This window comes from Dysidea avara, chromosome 2, assembly GCF_963678975.1.
Source record: "Dysidea avara chromosome 2, odDysAvar1.4, whole genome shotgun sequence".
Taxonomy (NCBI): Eukaryota; Metazoa; Porifera; class Demospongiae; order Dictyoceratida; family Dysideidae; genus Dysidea; species Dysidea avara.
This window is the reverse complement of record NC_089273.1, coordinates 2,934,282-2,953,602: the sequence shown is the minus strand read 5'-3', so window position 1 is coordinate 2,953,602 and position 19,321 is coordinate 2,934,282. Positions and strand designations below refer to the sequence as shown.

General features: G+C 36.6%; 1 protein-coding gene across 1 annotated transcript; it reads right to left on the bottom strand.

The window, feature by feature from the left end:
* Window positions 1–411: 411 nt before the first annotated feature.
* Window positions 412–14,165, bottom strand: LOC136246352 (TNF receptor-associated factor 5-like). Its single transcript, XM_066037743.1, has 4 exons — window positions 14,100–14,165; window positions 13,600–13,719; window positions 12,569–12,605; window positions 412–1,235 (listed from the first exon to the last, which is right to left on the bottom strand). The coding sequence occupies exons 1-4, from the start codon at window positions 14,163–14,165 to the stop codon at window positions 412–414; spliced, it is 1,047 nt and encodes a 348-aa protein (XP_065893815.1).
* Between the last annotated feature and the right edge of the window lie 5,156 nt (window positions 14,166–19,321).

Here is a 19,321-nt window from a genome sequence, read left to right as displayed (position 1 = left end):
GTTTGATTTTTTCACCATAAACTCAAAACTACATGAATACACTATCAAAATTAATTTCACCGTAAAATCTACTTTTCCAAAGCTAAGCAATACAAGCATTCTAGGGCCTTATATTAATGGAGCTGTGGCTAACTTGCATGGGTGTGGCTGTATGTGGATTGTTTGTTTCCAGTGCAGAACCTTAGCTTATTAGCACTAAAGTTCAATTAAATAGCTACTCAATTTCTATATTTTCATCAGCAGGCATGCACATAGCTATACAGTATGTGTTAAACAATATCACTCACTTAAACAGGATTAGAAAAGTGAGACATGATTGTTTAAAGATAAATGCAAACAAAATCCTATAAAAATAACCAACTAAGAAGTTATCACAGGTCTCAATAAAGTCAACAACAGTTGCTAAAGCCTTTACTTATTCATTAGTTTTGTCATCATAGCCTCTAGTGATGCTACCTTTTCCTCCAGCTGCTTATTAGCATATTCCAGCTGCTTCCTTGCATTTTCCTCCCTTATGGCTCTCTTAGCAACTAAATCAAGATGGTGTTGCATGGCAGTAGACATGTGCTGATCAAGCTCTTTGCGTTTCATCTTTTGTTGACATCCAAGCTCTGAATACTTACATGCGACAACCTGGTCAGGACAAACTTTAAGATGACGTTTCATTTCTTCTCGAGTAATCACTTTAGGAGCTGAGCATTTATTAGGACAAGGTAAGGGCATCTTAGGGCAACCACTAGTGTGTTTAGCCATATCTTTGTCCTTCACCTTCTTCCAGCAGTGAATACAGGAGACCAGACGCAAACTGCAATCAAATTCAGCATGAAGCCTCATGTTGTTCTTCTCAAGCTGTTTACCACATCCGTGTGGACACATTATTGGCTTTATGTCGCAAACTCTGAGATGATTTAGTAGCTCTGATGGTGCACCCTTCCATTGACATTTATCATCAATGTGATAAGGACAACAGATTTTAAGCTCATTGATAAGCCTCACGCTCTTCTTGTCTGGGAAAGTTTCAATTTTCCCTCGACAATGAGGGCAAACTTTGTTACGTACTTTCCCAATGCATTCCTTGCAATAGCTTTGACCACAACAAGTGGTCATAACTGGATCATCAAGGACATCAAGACAGATTTCACATTCTAAATGACTAGGCAGAGGAGATGTGAACAGGGCTTTAGCAACTTTTTCAGCAACAGGCCATTTACTAGAGTTGGTGACATCTCTATCCACTACAAAGGAAGATACAAACAGTACCAAAATGTAGAAAATATAAAATAATTACATAAAACCAATGTACAGCTGGTTGTTGTGTGCAGAATTACAACTTATTTACTTATGAAAATAAATTAAAATGCCTATTATGCTAAACGTTGTAAGTCATTTATGTCACCATCTTTATTATGCAACACTTCCCTTCAAGGTAACTACTGTTCCACTTCCAAAATTGGATAACATGTAAGTAAAAGCATGAAACAGTCAGATTAATGCCTGAGCAAATGATGAGCATACCACTACATAGACAATTCTAGGTTGAATGCCCCCTCCCCCCTGATGAAGTAAGCTTTGAAAAATCTTGGGGAAAAGTTGCAGTATAGATTAGTGTTGTTATTTTAGCATAATATTTTAGGCTGTTTTCAAGCTTTCAAATTGAAAAAAATCCTGCAGCTACAATCCCCAGACCTCCCTATTTTACATTACAACCTTACAACAATAGTCATGCTACTCCCTACCCTGTGGGTCAGATCTAGAATCACCGCAGCCACTACATTACTTTTTTTGGGTTGGCAGTTAACTAATAGATATTTAGCCAAATGTATTATATGATTTTGGAGTCTTTTCAATAAACAAATCTGGTTGCTATAGCTACATTCCAAACTATGAATATACCACAAGGCAAAGCCAAGTGCTACGGTGCTACAATTAGTATTGAGAGCAAGAGAATAAGTTTAAAAGTACTTTGAAAACATATTGTGTTTCTGTATTATTTATGAACCAGTCAAGTGATGGAGGAGCAATATGATGGAAGTTTGTCTGAGAAATCTAAAACTTTTGAAGTACTGATATGCATGCACTTCAAGTGTGACACATATACTGCAAGTGACAGCTATAATTTATTAGAATAAATGGCTGTTCTATATTAGAGTATATCCCAACTACTGGCAGCACTCAATTATTGGCACAAGTATTTTCAATTATCGGCAGAAGATTATGTATTTTGCTTCAATAATTTATGGCATCTCTTGAACATGTGGTGAACTGAAATTGAGGTAAAACTGTCCTGGAAATTGATTATTAGTTGTTTTTATTAGTTGATATAGGCTTGTGCTGTTGTGGGGACGTTGGTGAGCATAGGTCTGTAATTATGTTCATGATTCTTTGCATTATTCTATTCAGAATTTCCTGGAAAAAGCTTGCATTATGTTCCAAAATTTATGCATTATTCTCCAAATTATTCCAACAAATTGAAATTGAAATGTAGAATTGACTGTTCATTTAAAATTCTAAGGTTAATTATTGCACCTAAAAAAGATATTTCATTGTTCTAATATAGTAATATGCAAGAAATAGGATTGATAGAGTATAAAAGTGAATGTTCTATTAGAGTATCTCGATCTGGTGACTGTTCTATTAGAGTATATTGATTGTTCATTCATGAAAGCTTTAATAAGTCTTTCAAAATGCTAGCATAATGCTAGAATAATGATTTCTGGCATTATGCTGAAAATTATTCCAGCATAATTACTGCACTCCTAAGTGAGCGTGGTCTTTAGATGCCACTAAGTCAAAACATGTCTAGAAAAGGATGGGGAGGGGGAAACCCATGCTCACACTCTACTTCCGGACCAACAATTCTACCATCAAGATACTCCCTCCAAAATTGAAAGCAATGGACATATGAAAGCAAGCACTTCACCATTCATACTGTTAAGGGTAGGCAAACATCCTGGAGAGTGGCAAAACAATTAAATGTCCAAGACAAATGCTGCAAGATAGAATTATTAACCAGGTTGTCCATGGAATGAATCCTGGGTCAAACCCATATTCATAACATGTGGGAAAGCGACTGAACTGGTAAATACTGTGCAGTTAAGGCAGGGTATGACAAGAGCAGAAAGTAGGTACAAATGATTGCAACAAATGTAGTGCATGACAAGCAAAGGTTATCATCAAGCAGAAGAGAATCAAATGGCTGGCGTGGGAAGACAGAGCCATCTGACATTGCATAAAGGTGATCCCATAGTCAAAATAAGAATGGACTGCATGAACAGGGAAACAATGATGACTGATTATTTTGAGAAGTTAAAGTATGTGCTATAGAGGATTAAGCTGATGAATAGCCTGAGTCAAGTTTATAATGTCAACAAGACTGGAATACTGTTAGACCACAGACCTGTATAGGACAAAGGGAAGTCAGAAGATTAAGCTGATGAATAGCCTGAGTCAAGTTTATAATGTCAACAAGACTGGAATACTGTTAGACCACAGACCTGTATGGGACAAAGAGAAGTCAGAAGATTAAGCTGATGAATAGCCTGAGTCAAGTTTATAATGTCAACAAGACTGGAATACTGTTAGACCACAGACCTGTGTGGGACAAAGAGAAGTCAGAAGATTAAGCTGATGAATAGCCTGAGTCAAGTTTATAATGTCAACAAGACTGGAATACTGTTAGACCACAGACCTGTATGGGACAAAGAGAAGTCAGAAGATTAAGCTGATGAATAGCCTGAGGAAGGTTTATAATGTCAACAAGACTGGAATACTGTTAGACTGTTAGACTACAGGCCTGTATGGGACAAAGAGAAGTCAGAAGAATGTACTTAGCAGAACTTATGATAATAGGAGCCAGATAACTCTCTTGTGTAAGTGCTATGGGACATACAATTCCATCATTAATTTTTTCATATCATTTGATACAAGGGCCTTATTAAGAATGGACCAGGGGAAATTCCAGGTACACAATATGATCTCAGCAGTACAAGCTGGGATGACATATAGAATTGCTTGGAATAAGCATTTTCTGAAGCATTCTGTTGGAAGTACACCTTAGCTTTTAGTGCTGGACAGTTATAGCACACATTACCAGCCAGAAATGTGCCTCAACTCATGAAAGCCAAGCAAATTAACATACAAGTACTTGATACAGTACGTCCCTATTAAGACAAAGAAAGCCCCTGCTGTTCATGCTACTGGTGCTTGAATACTTACAAGTGAAGAATGTTCTAAAATGATCTTTGAGCATGAATATAAGAAATGAAAAATCTGAAGAAAAAGCAGAGGAAAACTGTTAGAAGAAAAAAAGAGAGATGAAGTTGCTAAACTATTAGCAGAAGGAAGTGAGAAATGAAAGCAAGAAACAGCACAAAAATAAGAGACAGTGAAAAGAAGGAAGCTGCAAAGTGTCCCCTGTTGCATCTTTCCACCCATTCAGGTACACAATGATGACACTGTAGACACTAATGATATTGATACTGATAAAAAGTGTGTGTACGTCTTCAGGCTTAGTGAATAATGGGCATGGTTAACAAAACGTGGTAGATCATTGGGAAGTTTTGTAAGGCTAACGAAGTGACGACAATAATGGTATAAGTGCTGATAATTGAAAACCATGTCAGTACTTTAAAATACCTAAAGGCATGCACTTTTAACCAGACTACTGTGTAGAGGCACTCTAGACATTCTGGTGATATAAAGTTTGCCAAAATTATGAGATGAGATGATTCATGTCAAGATAACAGAAATTTTACTATCTCAATGCAAATGATTACCAAAATCCACAATCGGTATTTCCATTCATGTTAAGTACAATCTAATCAAAAACAGCCAAGCTGTAAAAAAAGGAGTGCGGCCCTTGAAAAGGCTATGGTGAAAAAAGATGTGAAATCCAAGGTGGCGGCCAAGAAATGGCTGTGATGGTAGGTTAATGGTAAAAATTTTAATAACGACAATTCAGGTGAATTTGGTGCCGCTTGGTCAATTGGCACAAAATTCACCTGAATTGTTGTTATTAAAATTTTTACCATTAACCTACCATCACAGCCATTTCTTGGCCGCCACCTTGGATTTCACATCTTTTTTGACCATAGCCTTTTCAAGGGCCGCACTCCTTTTTTTACAGCTTGGCTGTTTTTGATTAGATTTCACTTCTTTTTGTATTTGTATACCCCAAAGCCGGCCTATGGCCAGCTTTGGGGCTTTTTAACCTATATATTTTTCTTTACCACAGGAAAAAGAAAAAGATGAATCAGATTTTATAAATACTTTAACTCATTCTGATTTTATCAGTAAATGTACAAATTATATATATATAATGCATATATCAAGAGTTCATAATATAAAAAGAGAGAATATATTTATTACATGTCAATTAATCCCCACAGGATAATTTGCAGCTGATTTCTCTACTGGGTGACTTGAAATGTAGCTGAACTCTCTACAGGGTGATCTGCTTGTATGTAGATGAACTCTTTACAGGATTCTCTCTACAGGGTGACTTGACTCTAGCTGAACCCTCTGCAGGGTTATCTGTTTGTAGTTGAATTCTCTACAGGGTGATTTGTTTGCAGCTGATGAACTCTCTACAAGGTAACTTCTTCTAGCTGATCTGTCTACAGGGTGACTTGTTTCTAGCTGGTCTCTCTACAGGGCGATTTGTTTGTAGCAGAATTCTCTACAGGGTGATGTGTTTGCAGCTGAACTCTCTACATGGTGGTTGCTTTGTAGCTAAACTCTCTAATAAGTGACTTCTTCTAGCTGAACTCTCTACAGGGTGATCTTTTCATAGCTGAACTCTCTACAGGATGATTTGTTTGCAGCTGAACTCTCTACTTCATGATTTCTTTGTAGCTGAACTCTCTACAGGGTGATTTGTTTGTAGCTGAAATCCCTACAAGGTAACTTCTTCTAGCTGATCTTTCTACAGGGCGATTTGTTTGTAGCTGAGTTCTCTACAGGGTGTTCGTTTGCAGCTGAATTCGCTACATGGTGGTTTCTTTATAGCTGAACTCTCTACAAGGGGACTTCTTCTAGCTGATCTCTCTACAGGGTGATTTGTTTGTAGCTGAACTTTCTACAGGTGATTTGTTTGTAGCTGAACTCTCTACAAGGTGATACTTCTAGGTGATCTCTCTACAGGATGACTTGTTTCTAACTGAACTCTCAACAGGGTGATCTGTTCATAGCTGAACTTTCTACTGGGTGATTTGTTTGCAGCTGAACTCTCTACATGGTGGTTTCTTTGTAGCTGAACTCTCTACAAGGTAATTTCTTCTAGCTGAACTCTCTATAGGGTGACTTGTTTCTAGCTGATCTCTCTGCAGGGTGATCTGTTCATAGCTGAACTTTCTACGGGGTGATTTGTTTGCAGCTGAACTCTCTATACATGGTAGTTTCTTTGTAGCTGAATTCTCTACAATGTGACTTCTTCTAGCTGAACTCTCTACAAGGTGACTTGTTTTCTAGCTGATCTCTCTACAGGGTGACTTGTTTCTAGCTGAACTCTCTACAGGTGATTTCTTTGTAGCTGAACTCTCTACATGATGGTTTTGTTGTAGCTGAACTCTCTACAAGGTAACTTCTTCTAGCTGATCTTTTTACAGGGCATATTTGTTTGTAGCTGAGTTCTCTACAGGGTGATTTGTTTGCAGCTGAACTCTCTACATGGGAGTTTCATTGTAACTGAACTCTCTACAATGTGACTTCTTCTAGCTGAACTCTCTGCAGGTGATTTCTTTGCAGCTGAACTCTGGTTTCTTTGTAGCTGAACTCTCTACAAGGTAACTTCTTATAGCTGATCTTTCTACAGGGTGACTTGTTTCTAGCTGATCTCTCTGCAGGGTGATCTGTTCATAGCTGAACTTTCTACGGGGTGATTTGTTTGCAGCTGAACTCTCTATACATGGTAGTTTCTTTGTAGCTGAATTCTCTACAATGTGACTTCTTCTAGCTGAACTCTCTACAAGGTGACTTGTTTTCTAGCTGATCTCTCTACAGGTGATTTCTTTGTAGCTGAATTCTCTACAATGTGACTTCTTCTAGCTGAACTCTCTACAAGGTGACTTGTTTTCTAGCTGATCTTTTTACAGGGCATATTTGTTTGTAGCTGAGTTCTCTACAGGGTGATTTTGTTTGCAGCTGAACTCTCTACATGGGAGTTTCATTGTAACTGAACTCTCTACAATGTGACTTCTTCTAGCTGAACTCTCTACAGGGTGACTTGTTTCTAGCTGATCTCTCTACAGGGTGACTTGTTTCTAGCTGAACTCTCTACAGTGGATTTGTTTGCAGCTGAACTCTCTACAAGGTAACTTCTTCTACCTGATCTTTCTACTGGGTGATTTGTTTGTAGCTGAATTCTCTACAGGGTGACTTTTTTCTAGCTGATCTCTGTACAGGGTGACTTGTTCCTGCTGAACTCTCTACAGGTGATTTGTTTGCAGCTGAACTCTCTTACATGGTGGTTTCTTTGTAGCTGAACTCTCTACAAGGTTACTTCTTCTAGCTGATCTCTCTACAACATGACTTGCTTCTAACTGAACTCTCTACAGTGTGATCTGTTCATAGTGGAACTTTCTACTGGGTGATTTGTTTGTAGCTGAACACTTTGCATGATTGTTTCTTTGTAACTGAACTCTCTACAAGGTAACTTCTTCTAGCTGATCTCTCTACAGGGCAATTTGTTTGAGCTGAACTCTCTACATGATGGTTTCTTTGTAGCTGAACTCTCTATTAGGTACCTTCTTCAGGCTGATCTGACTACAGGGTGACTTGTTTGTAACTGAATTCCCTACAGAATAATTTGCAATGTAATAAATTATAATTGAGTAAATTATAAATGCAGCTGAATGCTTTATTAGGGTGACTGTTCTATTAGAGTATCTCGATCTCGCATTTGCTACACGAAGTTGCCTTTCGAATCATAACTCAGTGGTTTGTAATCCGATTCCTCTGTACTACTGCAAGGACTTTCTATGATGATTATTCCAGCTACATACTGATTTTCAGCTCATTGCTCTAAGCGGTTTGCCTGGTAGATACAAAAACTAATAGTTTTTTTATTCATAAAAATCGATTGCGTAATTTTGACACAGGTCGGGTTTTGTGTCATATCTCCGTGGTCTTTATCCCGATTCCTTTCAAACCACAAAAAGGCACTCCTACGATGGTTGCTCCATCTACATATCAATTTTCAACTGATTCCTCAAAGGAGTTTACCCTGTAGGCGTGACAGACCTTCGACCTTATTTTACGCAAATAATCGGTCATAACTCCGTGAATGCTCATCGGATTCCTACCAAAGTTGGTACACAGATCCGCCTTAATGAGCCCTTTACGTGTGCCAAATTTCAGCCCGATCCGAGCACGAATTCGTGTTTTATGGCGGATTTTGCGAATGTGAGAAATGAAGAAGTAGAAGAAGAAAAAAACGAAGAAATTAAAACGAAATTTTGTTCGCTCGTATCTCGGAAATGGCTGGAGCGATTTTCTTCAAAGTTGGTGTGTAGACTCCCCTTACTGGCCGGCACCTCTCTAGCAAATTTGGTTCCAATCGGATAAGGGATCACAGAGCTACATAGGTGTGAAAATTGCGTTTTCTTTCTTCCTGTTAATATACTCACGGGTGGCACGCTGGCTTCTTGGGCCGCACGACACACTACCGTGTGTCTTGATATTTAAAACAATTCTAAGTCCAATTGGTATTTTTAATTAATTGTAATTGATTTCTATGTATTTTTGTGATTCTTTCATGCAATTAACAAGTTCTATGTAATAAAACAAGTAGAAGGAAAATTCAAATTTTTAAGTTGAAATGGGATCAAAGAAAAGAAAAGTAGTGAAACATGGGAATAGCTATATATAAAGTTGTGAAGGCTGCATATATCTGCAGATATACTAGTATATAGACATTCAATCCCTAAACTTCAGTCCATAACCATTACTGAATTAGGGATTACAATTTAATGTCCACTAGTATATCTGCAGGTATAGGCAACCTTCCTTGTTTCACCATTTTCAGCTATTCCCTTGTTTCACAACTTTTTCTTTGATCCCTAATCAAACTTAAAATTTCTACTTTTCTTTCATAACATAATTAATTATGACAAATGGACAAGCATATGCCACATTAAAAGAAAGAATAGCACCAGAAATGCCACATAGTAATTTTGCTTGTGAATGCGTGCCCAAACAATCAATTGTGTAATGTAAGGGAGATTGACATTATGCTTTGCTTTTGGCTATAATCCACCCGTACACAGTGATACAGACTGAGAACAGTATGAGAAGTGTCTCTGTAATCTATCCAGTCACTACAGAAAATGTGGGTGATAAGCATAAGCCAATGCCTCAGCCAACACAGGCACAGGTAAGCCACACCATGCTATCGTATAGTGGGTTATTTTCAAAACAGAAAATTTTGCACAAGATGCAAAATCTGAATTTTGAAGCATTTTAATTTTGAAGCAGAGTGCACAATTCGAAGTGTAGATGGATTTGAAATAAACAGAAATTTGTGTCACAAATTATGAAGATACATAAATGTTTGCCAAAAACTAATTTACTGATGGAACAATCCCCATCCCTGTGCACTGGAGAGAAGACTGAAAAAGCCTCAAGTGAAGTAAATTCATTGGCTTGATCGCACTTAATCATAGCTAGAAGCTAACTATCTACCATAAAGAGCCGACAGCATCAATTCCAATTCTGGATTACTTGTTTTCTGGTTATTGGCACAGCAATAATACAGTTTACATCAGTAATACTGAGCTAATATTCGAGGAATACACAAGCGAATTGCCAAAAGTTGGATCGTTGCTTTCACTTGTGGGAATTTATTTTCGAAGAACAACCAGATGTGGGAATTTATTTTCAAAGAGAAAGGCCTCTTCAAAATATCCCAAAATAAAAACCTATTGAAAATTACCAGCTATACGGTATCGCAAATTGACACCTTGTGTTGTCAGCAAAAATAACTGAAACACAAAGGAGGACAATGGCAAGTTCATAATGTGTGTATTGTACATAATGCAGTTGGCAAAAAGCCACATCTCATGATGAAGCAATGTCAAACAGTGAAGAAACAGGCCCATAGCCTTATCCATTGTTGGATTCTACTTGGCAGGAGGCATCAGTTAGTCAGTCTCATCAGTAAATAATCTGTTTAGTAGAATTTTTTGAAAGGGCTTAGGTTTGGTCTGAAGACTTTTATGGCCTGCCAAACTGTCATGAAAGGAAAATGGAAGCTGGTTAAAATTTCAGGGTGATGTTTTTGGATGGGAAAGTCCAGTTCTTCATAATCCCTAATAATTATACAGCACTACCATATTGTATGATACACAGTAAGTGGTGCCTACTTTCTGTGTTCTGGCATTGTCAAGAGACTAAAAAACAATGCCATGTAGATCAGCCCTATACAGATGAAAGCAACTGAAGGATCCAGCAAGAATTTGTATGTCAGCCCAACATACTTGACTTGTACTAGTTCCTATATATGCCCAGTGAAATCAACATTATTTTGACAGATTTTAACCTCACTACCAGAGCCACCAGAGCTGGCCTGCAGATGAATGTAACTAATTCAGGGTACAGCAAAGGTAAAAGTATCACATGTTATATGCTAAAATTCTCATATGTGGTGAAGATTGATCAAGATCAGTGTTCTGCAGATTTTAAGCTTGCTAGGAAAACTGCCAGACCAGGCCTATGGAATAAGGTGGCTAACCATGGGTATAGTAAGGGTTTTGAGAAGCAAATTAGCACATTGGGCTTCCAAAAGTTGCCATACATGCATTGACAACATCAACATTTTTACAGATTTTTGAATGCTGGTAAGTTCAGCCAGATGGCAAACAATTTTGAAATTTGGTGTGGTAGCAAAGTCAGTTGATCTGGGAGAGATACTGCTGTATGCTCTTGCAGCATCGAAACTTTTTTCAGTGCACATTTTGTTCTTGAAATGCTGCAGCTAGAAATTTTTCCTGACAATGCAACCAATTACTATTTAGGTTTAGAGTAAGAAAGGTTGAGAGTTTGTATCACAACTTGAAAAGACATTTCCTTTGTGGAGTTCACAGCATTTGTAAAAACATACTGGCCAATTTGTATAACATTTGTAAGTGATTTGACAATAGATTTTCAAAAGTAGAAATTTCACATTGCGGATCCTATTAATTTTTATATACAGTTTGTTTAGCATTTTTTGACATAGCTAAGCTACAATACACATGTAACTGTTCTTTTAGAATATCAAAATGGCTATTATTTGTGACTGGAATTTGGAAAATCACCTTTATGGGTGCATTGTTGATTCAGAGAAAATGTATTTTAATAATTTAAAATATTGTTACTCACCAGCCTGGCAGCTACATGTATGGATTTTTCACCACAGATGAAGCAATTCACAACTTTTAAGAGCACCTGGTGGCCAGGATAATCCTGGTAGAGTTTCCTATCATTTTAGATAGGTTTTTCATCTGTGTTGTTGTATCACAAGTCCTCAAAAAGGGGTGGAGGGTGGGGGGTGGTAGGGTGGGCAAGAGATAGACTAAAAAATGGATGAGGATGGTAATTGGAGGCACCAGACCACAAAACAGCCCTGAAATATACTGAAATCTCAAAAAACAACAGACATACATTACACATTCAGCTCCCTGTTTGTCTGTCCAGAGTGTGTGAACCCCCCACAGCACATACCTGTTGTTCACAGACCTGTACAGAAGTCTGGCATGGATATACAGGCCGTCAGAAAACAGTCTACCAAAAGCAGACCCGACAAGTTGAAGGAGAACTTGATATGGAAATTATTAGCCTGATAGTGCAGCAACTTCATGCTGCTGTTATCTCATTTTTGGGTCTTGCGCCCATATGGTTGATTTTGCTAAATCCAGTCACATATTAGGGTGACTGTTTTATTAGAATATCTGGAGTGGGCCTCAGCCAATTGGACTATAATCAATATTTATAAGGAATGTGGTTATCATATCTTGTTTTTCACTGTGCTACAAATAAGAGGCATGTATTTTATAATCAATTGCTATAAATACAGTCGACCAACTGTCTACCAACTATTATCTCTTAAAACAGTGTGAGCCCTTAAATGAATTTGTGGCTCCTAGCTACTGTAGTATAGAAAGTGCTGATATCAAAAGTTTATGTCTTGGTACGGTTTCCAAGCATCAAGAAGAAGATGACCAGCTTGATTGAAGATAACAGAAAAAGCAGGACACAGTGGGCAAGAACTCGTTTAGTATCCCAAAAGGCACATCTTACTGATAGTCATTCTACGATAGGATGAATTTTTCTGCCCACATGCCCAGTTCAATTTACAGTCCTAGTCACATATGTATACAAATGCATTTTGTTCTTCATAATCATGGTTAGGCAAATCTCTGTACAATGGACATTGCTACCATTTGGCTATTCGGTAGCTATCATTGATAAATATTGTTTATTTTTATATGTGTATGTTCACCCATTCTTAACTAATTACATAAATCAATACACAGATAATTATGTGAGTACATGAATAACATAACCATTACTTAAGTGTTTTCCATTGCATTACCTTGAGATATCACTTCCCGGACTTTCTTTTGGTATGCCTGCAATGTAGTAGAATAGTGTACACCCTAAACACTTTTAACGCAAAACACTTTCACTACATCTGTAACTACCACAAACTGATACTTGTGAACATACAGTAACTATATTAACAATCTAGATATTGCAGTGCTTAAAAATTATCATGAAAGAGCCTGTCATATTTAGGTCAAAACTGTCTTTTACAATTCAGCAGTGATTTGCCACTATCAAATCACAATTCACACATCAGTTGTCTTCTATCCTCTTCTGTCTGAGCCATCTCATAACTATAATACCTCCATGACCACATTGATAATAATAACACGGAGTACAGTAAAACTAATACTACAAAGCTAGTTTCCTTCTCTACTTTGTGCAATTAAAATGTTCAAGCTGAGCAGATAAATTTCTGTCACAGCACCACCAATATTTTATAATTATTAAACACAACATATAAAAATACCTAAATCTGCTTAGTGTTAAACATTAAGCATGCCTAACTGAGCTAATGAGTCTTTTGCACAAAATTCTGTTTTGTACTGGAATAACTATGTACGTATGTCACACAAAACTTTATGCATGTTTTAGTCGCTTCAATACACAATGAAACAAAGCTCACATCAACACACCATAATATTTACTGGTTCATGCAACATAAGCAAATGCAGTAGAAGTGAGAGTAGTAGAAATAGTTTGTACATCATAATATATTCTTAATAGGCACTTATTATAATGCAGTAGAAATGAAGTTTATCATTTTCAGTTATTAATGAGGCCTCAAGTAATCCACAGAATGGAATGGAATAAACTATTTTGGGGTCACTGTGTGACATATCATAGAACTGTAGCTGTTAGCTTTTACATATTATATACATACATATCATAGGATATTAAGTTAGTTCAAGTATACATGATGGAATAACAGGTAGTTACATAGGAACATCACACACATACTACAATCAGTATAATTATGTAGCTACATGATGATGTAATAAGGACTACTACTGTTTATACCTGATCAACACTGGAAACATCTTTATTGAACTCTTTGATCATACAGTAGATAATGTCCACGTTGTTGTCATCAACTGCTCTTTCTAGTGGTGTCTTTTTGGTCCAATCACCTTTGTATATCTACATTAGTAAAATGAGAAGGTTATTACAAAACCAAACACATCATAACTAAGAGATAACATCAATTCAGTTACTGATCAAGACACACAGAAGTGTGTTGTGTGGTCATATCAAAACATGCTATTGTAAAGTCAGAATGGCAAAAATGATGTTGCCAGTAATAATTTTATTAGCAGTACTGTGTATTACCAGTGTCCTTTGTTTGTTTTTATGTTCTTAGAACATGAATTGGACTGATTAATTAAACTCAGATTGTCTGAAAAATCTCATGCTGGATGGACCACTTCTTCAATTTCTCCAATACAAACTCCATACATTTTGCATTGTTTCATATTTTCAATTTTTGCAAGCACTAGACATGATCATTTAATATCATTAACTTTAGTACCATCCAACTCCTTATGAATTGCTCTGTCCAATTCAGGCCGAACAAAATTCTTGATCATCGATATCATGGTTATGGTGTGATGCCACTATTATTTTGATTAGAACGCATACTTCATGATTGACTCTCCAATTGATTTTGTGTTGAATCACAGTAAGTTGCTACTTACTACCATTTATTGTAAATTTGCAACCTGTAAACACTTTGGCATCAATTAAATTTTGATATCATTGGATAGAGGAGGCTTATGCATGTGTAATGGCAGCTGAACAAAATTGATACTGCCTTCAGAACAAGAGTTATGGTGAATAACGTAACTTACCTTTTTAAGCTGCTGCGTATATTATTATTTGATGCATAATAATATTGAAAAACTTTAAAGTATCGGTTAATTTTACTTATGTTTTGATATATCAAATAGTTAATGTGATAAACAAGCAACAGTAACCATGAGTATTGAATTTTTCATAAGTCATCTATTAATTCTACTGTATAGGATCCACTAAATGTGTTGTGCTGCAGAATATTGGTTGGATGCCATGCACAACAAGACTGTGGATTACTGTACAGTCAACAAATATTGCTATCTATATTATAATAATATCTACTACTATAAAGTACTCCAGGAGCTTGACTTGTAATGCATGTAATGTCATTACAATAATTCTTAATTGAAAAACAGTATAAGGTCATAAGTCTAGAGGCATCTGATGTATTGGTACATAACTTTCATATAGAATTTAGTTAACCAGCAGTTAATCATGTCAAAATATCTCTCAAAGAGATTGATGATCACAGTAGCAAATGCAATCAGGAAAATCAGTATAGCTACTACTGGTCAATATAACTATATTATCATTGATCATTGAGAGTAGTTGTGATAGTATGTAGCTACTACTGGTCAATATAACTATATTATCATTGATCATTGAGAGTAGTTGTGATAGTATGTAGCTACTACTGGTCAATATTATATAGTTATACAACGGCCACGAGTGCTCTGCCTGATATAAACGCACGAGCCTGAGGGCCGTTAGGCCCAAAGGCAAGTGCATTTATACAAGCAGAGCACGAGTGCACGTTGTATAACTGTTATGTACCACTCACCTAATAGGTGGGGAGAGTCTCACAAGACAGCTGTAACAGTTATAAAGGCCAGGTTTCTAACATCGATTGTGGGTAACCAAGCCGGACGTTGCGATGACGTTCCCCCTGCAGTACTGCAGCCACCTGAGATATTGAAAGCTAGTACGCTATGGGTTATATCACTAACCTGCATTCGCTGTTCGACTCTCATTATGTAGTGCTCAACATGCCAGCGTGATCACTCAATCGCCATATAGACTAAGCGCCAGACTAATCGCCATAGTGATTCCCTCGAGCGAAAAAAAAGTAGCTAAATAGAGGTTTTAAGTAAACAAAACCCAACTACTAAACGATACTAGTCTAATTCTTACCATTCACACTGGCTAAACTTGAATCTGGTGGCATGACAAAACTAGTTCCCACAATCGAACTTAAAAGTTAGTATTATTTAGAATATATTTGTTTTATTGAGTCATTGTCGAAGTGGACTACAGTTTAATCTGGGCTAAGATGGCACCAGACTAGTAAGGTGTATAAGTACGTTTATATATATGTAGACTAGAGTTGTGACCACCCGCGTTGGCTTTTTCGATCGCCATTGGCTGCTTGTAAACATTATACGTATTGGTGACGTTATGGCCCACAATCGACCTTTACATGTCAGGCTATAAAAGAATTCGAGTGATCGGTGAAGTGTCTTTCCACCTATTAGGTGAGGTGTCGTAGTGGTCTTCACCACCGGCACTTGTGCTATGTTGCACAAAACCGCAGCCAGTGCAATATCTGTATATTGCACTGCGGTCGGTGCATTATAACTTATAATGCACTCGTTGTGGTCTACAAAACCGCAACCAGTGCGTTATAAGTTATAATGCACTCGCTGCGGTCTGCAGCAGTGCAATATACAAATTATGGCACTGGCGGTGCTTTTGAACTGCCCACGCAGAGTGGTACATAACTATATTATCATTGATCATTGAGAGTAGTTGTGATAGTATGTAGCTACTACTGGTCAATATAACTATATTATCATTGATCATTGAGAGTAGTTGTGATAGTATGTAGCTACTACTGGTCAATATAACTATATTATCATTGATCATTGAGAGCAGTGCAGCTACTACTACTTATTAAAGATAATTCTAATAATGTTGGGGGTGGGGGAGGAATGATTTCCATAATCAGATGCACAGTACACACACTAGCTGGAAGCACCAAAAATGTAACTAGTTCATAGCAATAAATTAAACCTTTATTTCATTGTGGTTTAGCTGTATTAAAGTGTGATGTCTACAATCAGATATGTGTTAAGGTAGAAGTACTGTACAGTTTAACATGCACCAGGTGCGTAGAATGTCTTGACTACAGTGAGAATACTTGGTGTTTACAATATGCACATTCAATTTGTTGCCTGCAACAAAAAACTATTTCAACAAGTATGCAAAGAATACACACTACTACAGGTCTTTATTAAAGAAATAAAACTTTGAGTGTAATTTATGAGAAAAATCTGAATTATATATTGAAATCTATTTTTGTTTATGTACCAGTACTATTGCACTGTATTACAATGTTAAGGAAACATTTGAAAATTTTACAAGCTGTTTATTAGTAATGGCTTATTGCAATGAAAAGTGCTTAAACAAGGTGCAGTGGCAAATCCAGAGGAGAGACACAAGAGGCATGTGTCCCCCTCACTCAAAATAATCTATACACAAGATGGAGATACTCTAATAGAGCAGTCAGTAAAATAGTCTAATAAAATAGTCAGACTCACTGTGTGTAACAATATTTAGAATCCTCCACTGAGTATGAACACTGTAACACCAACCGATGGGCACACCTAGCTGTGTAACCTGCAAGGATTTTTTTTGTGGCTCAGTCCTTTACGTGTAATATGACAATTTACATTAGATTCTATAGTGCAACTTGTGACTGACACTGATCTCTACATGCACCTATTGATCAATGTACAACATTTAGAAAGATTGAAAAATTTCAAAAATTTTAACCAAAAGTTTCAGTCCTGAAATATGTAAAGCACTTAACTCATCTAGGTACAGCTTATAAAGCTACTATACCTACTACCCTGATTATGGTGCATCCCTCTTGTCAAACCCTGGATCCACCTCTGAGGTGAGTTATCAGCTGAAGTGTAAATGTAATTCCTGGATTAGCCCATATGATAAGCATGACTAAAGTAAGGATTAAATTTGTACTTTAGTTTATGATTCCCCTTGTTGACTTTATTATTGTAACTATTCCTTCTAGCCTGTAAAATTCCTTAGTATTTGTTATACTTTTTGTAGACTTTATTCATCACTAGTGAACTGCTATAAAACTACATCAAAGGATAGAATAGTGCCAGATGTATGAGACTACAATTGTACCTTACAACGTACACTTCTATAATAGTTATTAATAAGAAATACAGTCATTTCATATAGTTTTTGACTATGAGCTTCCCTTTTCACTGACCTACACACTAACAATACATGAAGCTACATGTACTCTACAACCAATCTGTTTACTTCAACTGCTGGAGGAGTGATGCTAAAATCATGGACAATATTCTTTTGAAATAGGAGCACAAACAATTGGTGCACTACCATAACGTTCATTGTTAGTAAAACGATATGAAACATAAAGGAGGACAAAGGCAAGTCCATGCTGAGTGCATCATACATATTGCTTTACGCCAAAAGGTATCAGTCGGGACAAAGTAATGTCTTACAGTAAAAATCTCAAACCTTGTTAATTTTGTGCTTGCAGTAGACATGTTAATGGTATGGCAAGCATACATTCTTGATAAAAAATGCTACCAACAATTTTCTATTGCCATTGTAATCCAACGGTACTGGATCACACTGGGTGCACAATGCATACATATGCACTAAATGCATCATCCATCCATTCATCTATCCTTATGACTACATAGGCTTGGGCCTACTATGCTTGAAATTTGTGACTGGATTTGCAAAATGCAATTTTTCATGCACAAAATTTGACCCATATTTTGAGACTTCATAATTTTGGTCTCACAACATATAACTGTCTGAAATTTTCCATGAGTGTAACTTCAGTAACTGGCTATAGTTTGATAGAAACAGCAGCTTAATCGGTGTAAGGTGACAACTGTTACAACATGTTGTTTACTCACATGTAAAATGTTTAGCCACAAATGTGACAGAATTTTGGAAAATTGCCCATATGGGCACTCGTGAAATAATTAGAATTTTCATGTTTAGTGGGTTACTAATAAGAGCAGGGGACAGTTTTAAATAATTTCAAGACTTTTCTTGTAATGTAATGTATTGACAATGACTTACAACCAATAACAAGTAAATTTGCACTATAAAGTTTGTGATTTGATCATTAAATGTGACCCAATTTTGGAAAATCAGTCTTAATGCACACTTGAAATACACAGAAATCCACACTTATATGAGTCACCACTAAAACACTTATGCACCTAGTACAATATTTAAAGGATTTTGTGTAATTTAGGGTGCTCACTACTGATCTAATCATTGTAAAGCTGAGTAGATGCTTGTAATGTCTTATTTTAATCATAAATATTCCATTTGTAAAATGTGACATTAAGACTCCTTTTCCAAAATCCAGTCACAAATATTTTTGGTGTCACACGCACCCCTATGGGTGATATCCAAAATTCCGTCACAAATCTGGTCACATCTATATATTGATAACTCCTTCCGGTACTTCTGAAAAATGTCTCCCTTATATTGTCACACAGTATCTAACCTACAGTACTATTTCCACGTGTTTAATTAATACCCATCAATACTGGAGCTAGTTGTTTCAGTTCTCAAGACTCCATTCTGATAAATTTCTCCAGAAGTAATTTATGGGCATATAAGAAGCATATTTTGACATAAACATCAGCTAATTAGCTTTCCAGCCACAACTAGTTGAAACAAAGTTAGTTAGACTATCTTCATGTAGTGAAGCAAAGTATTGTTTGTGATAAGTCTTGCAAAAATACGGCTTGTGGACACATAAAGTTTCCTATGTTTTAACTTTTTATGTCACTAAGCTATAGCCACACAATTTTCAATGTCAATTCAGCATTAAACTGGCTATATACTGCAAGTTACATAATACAGATAA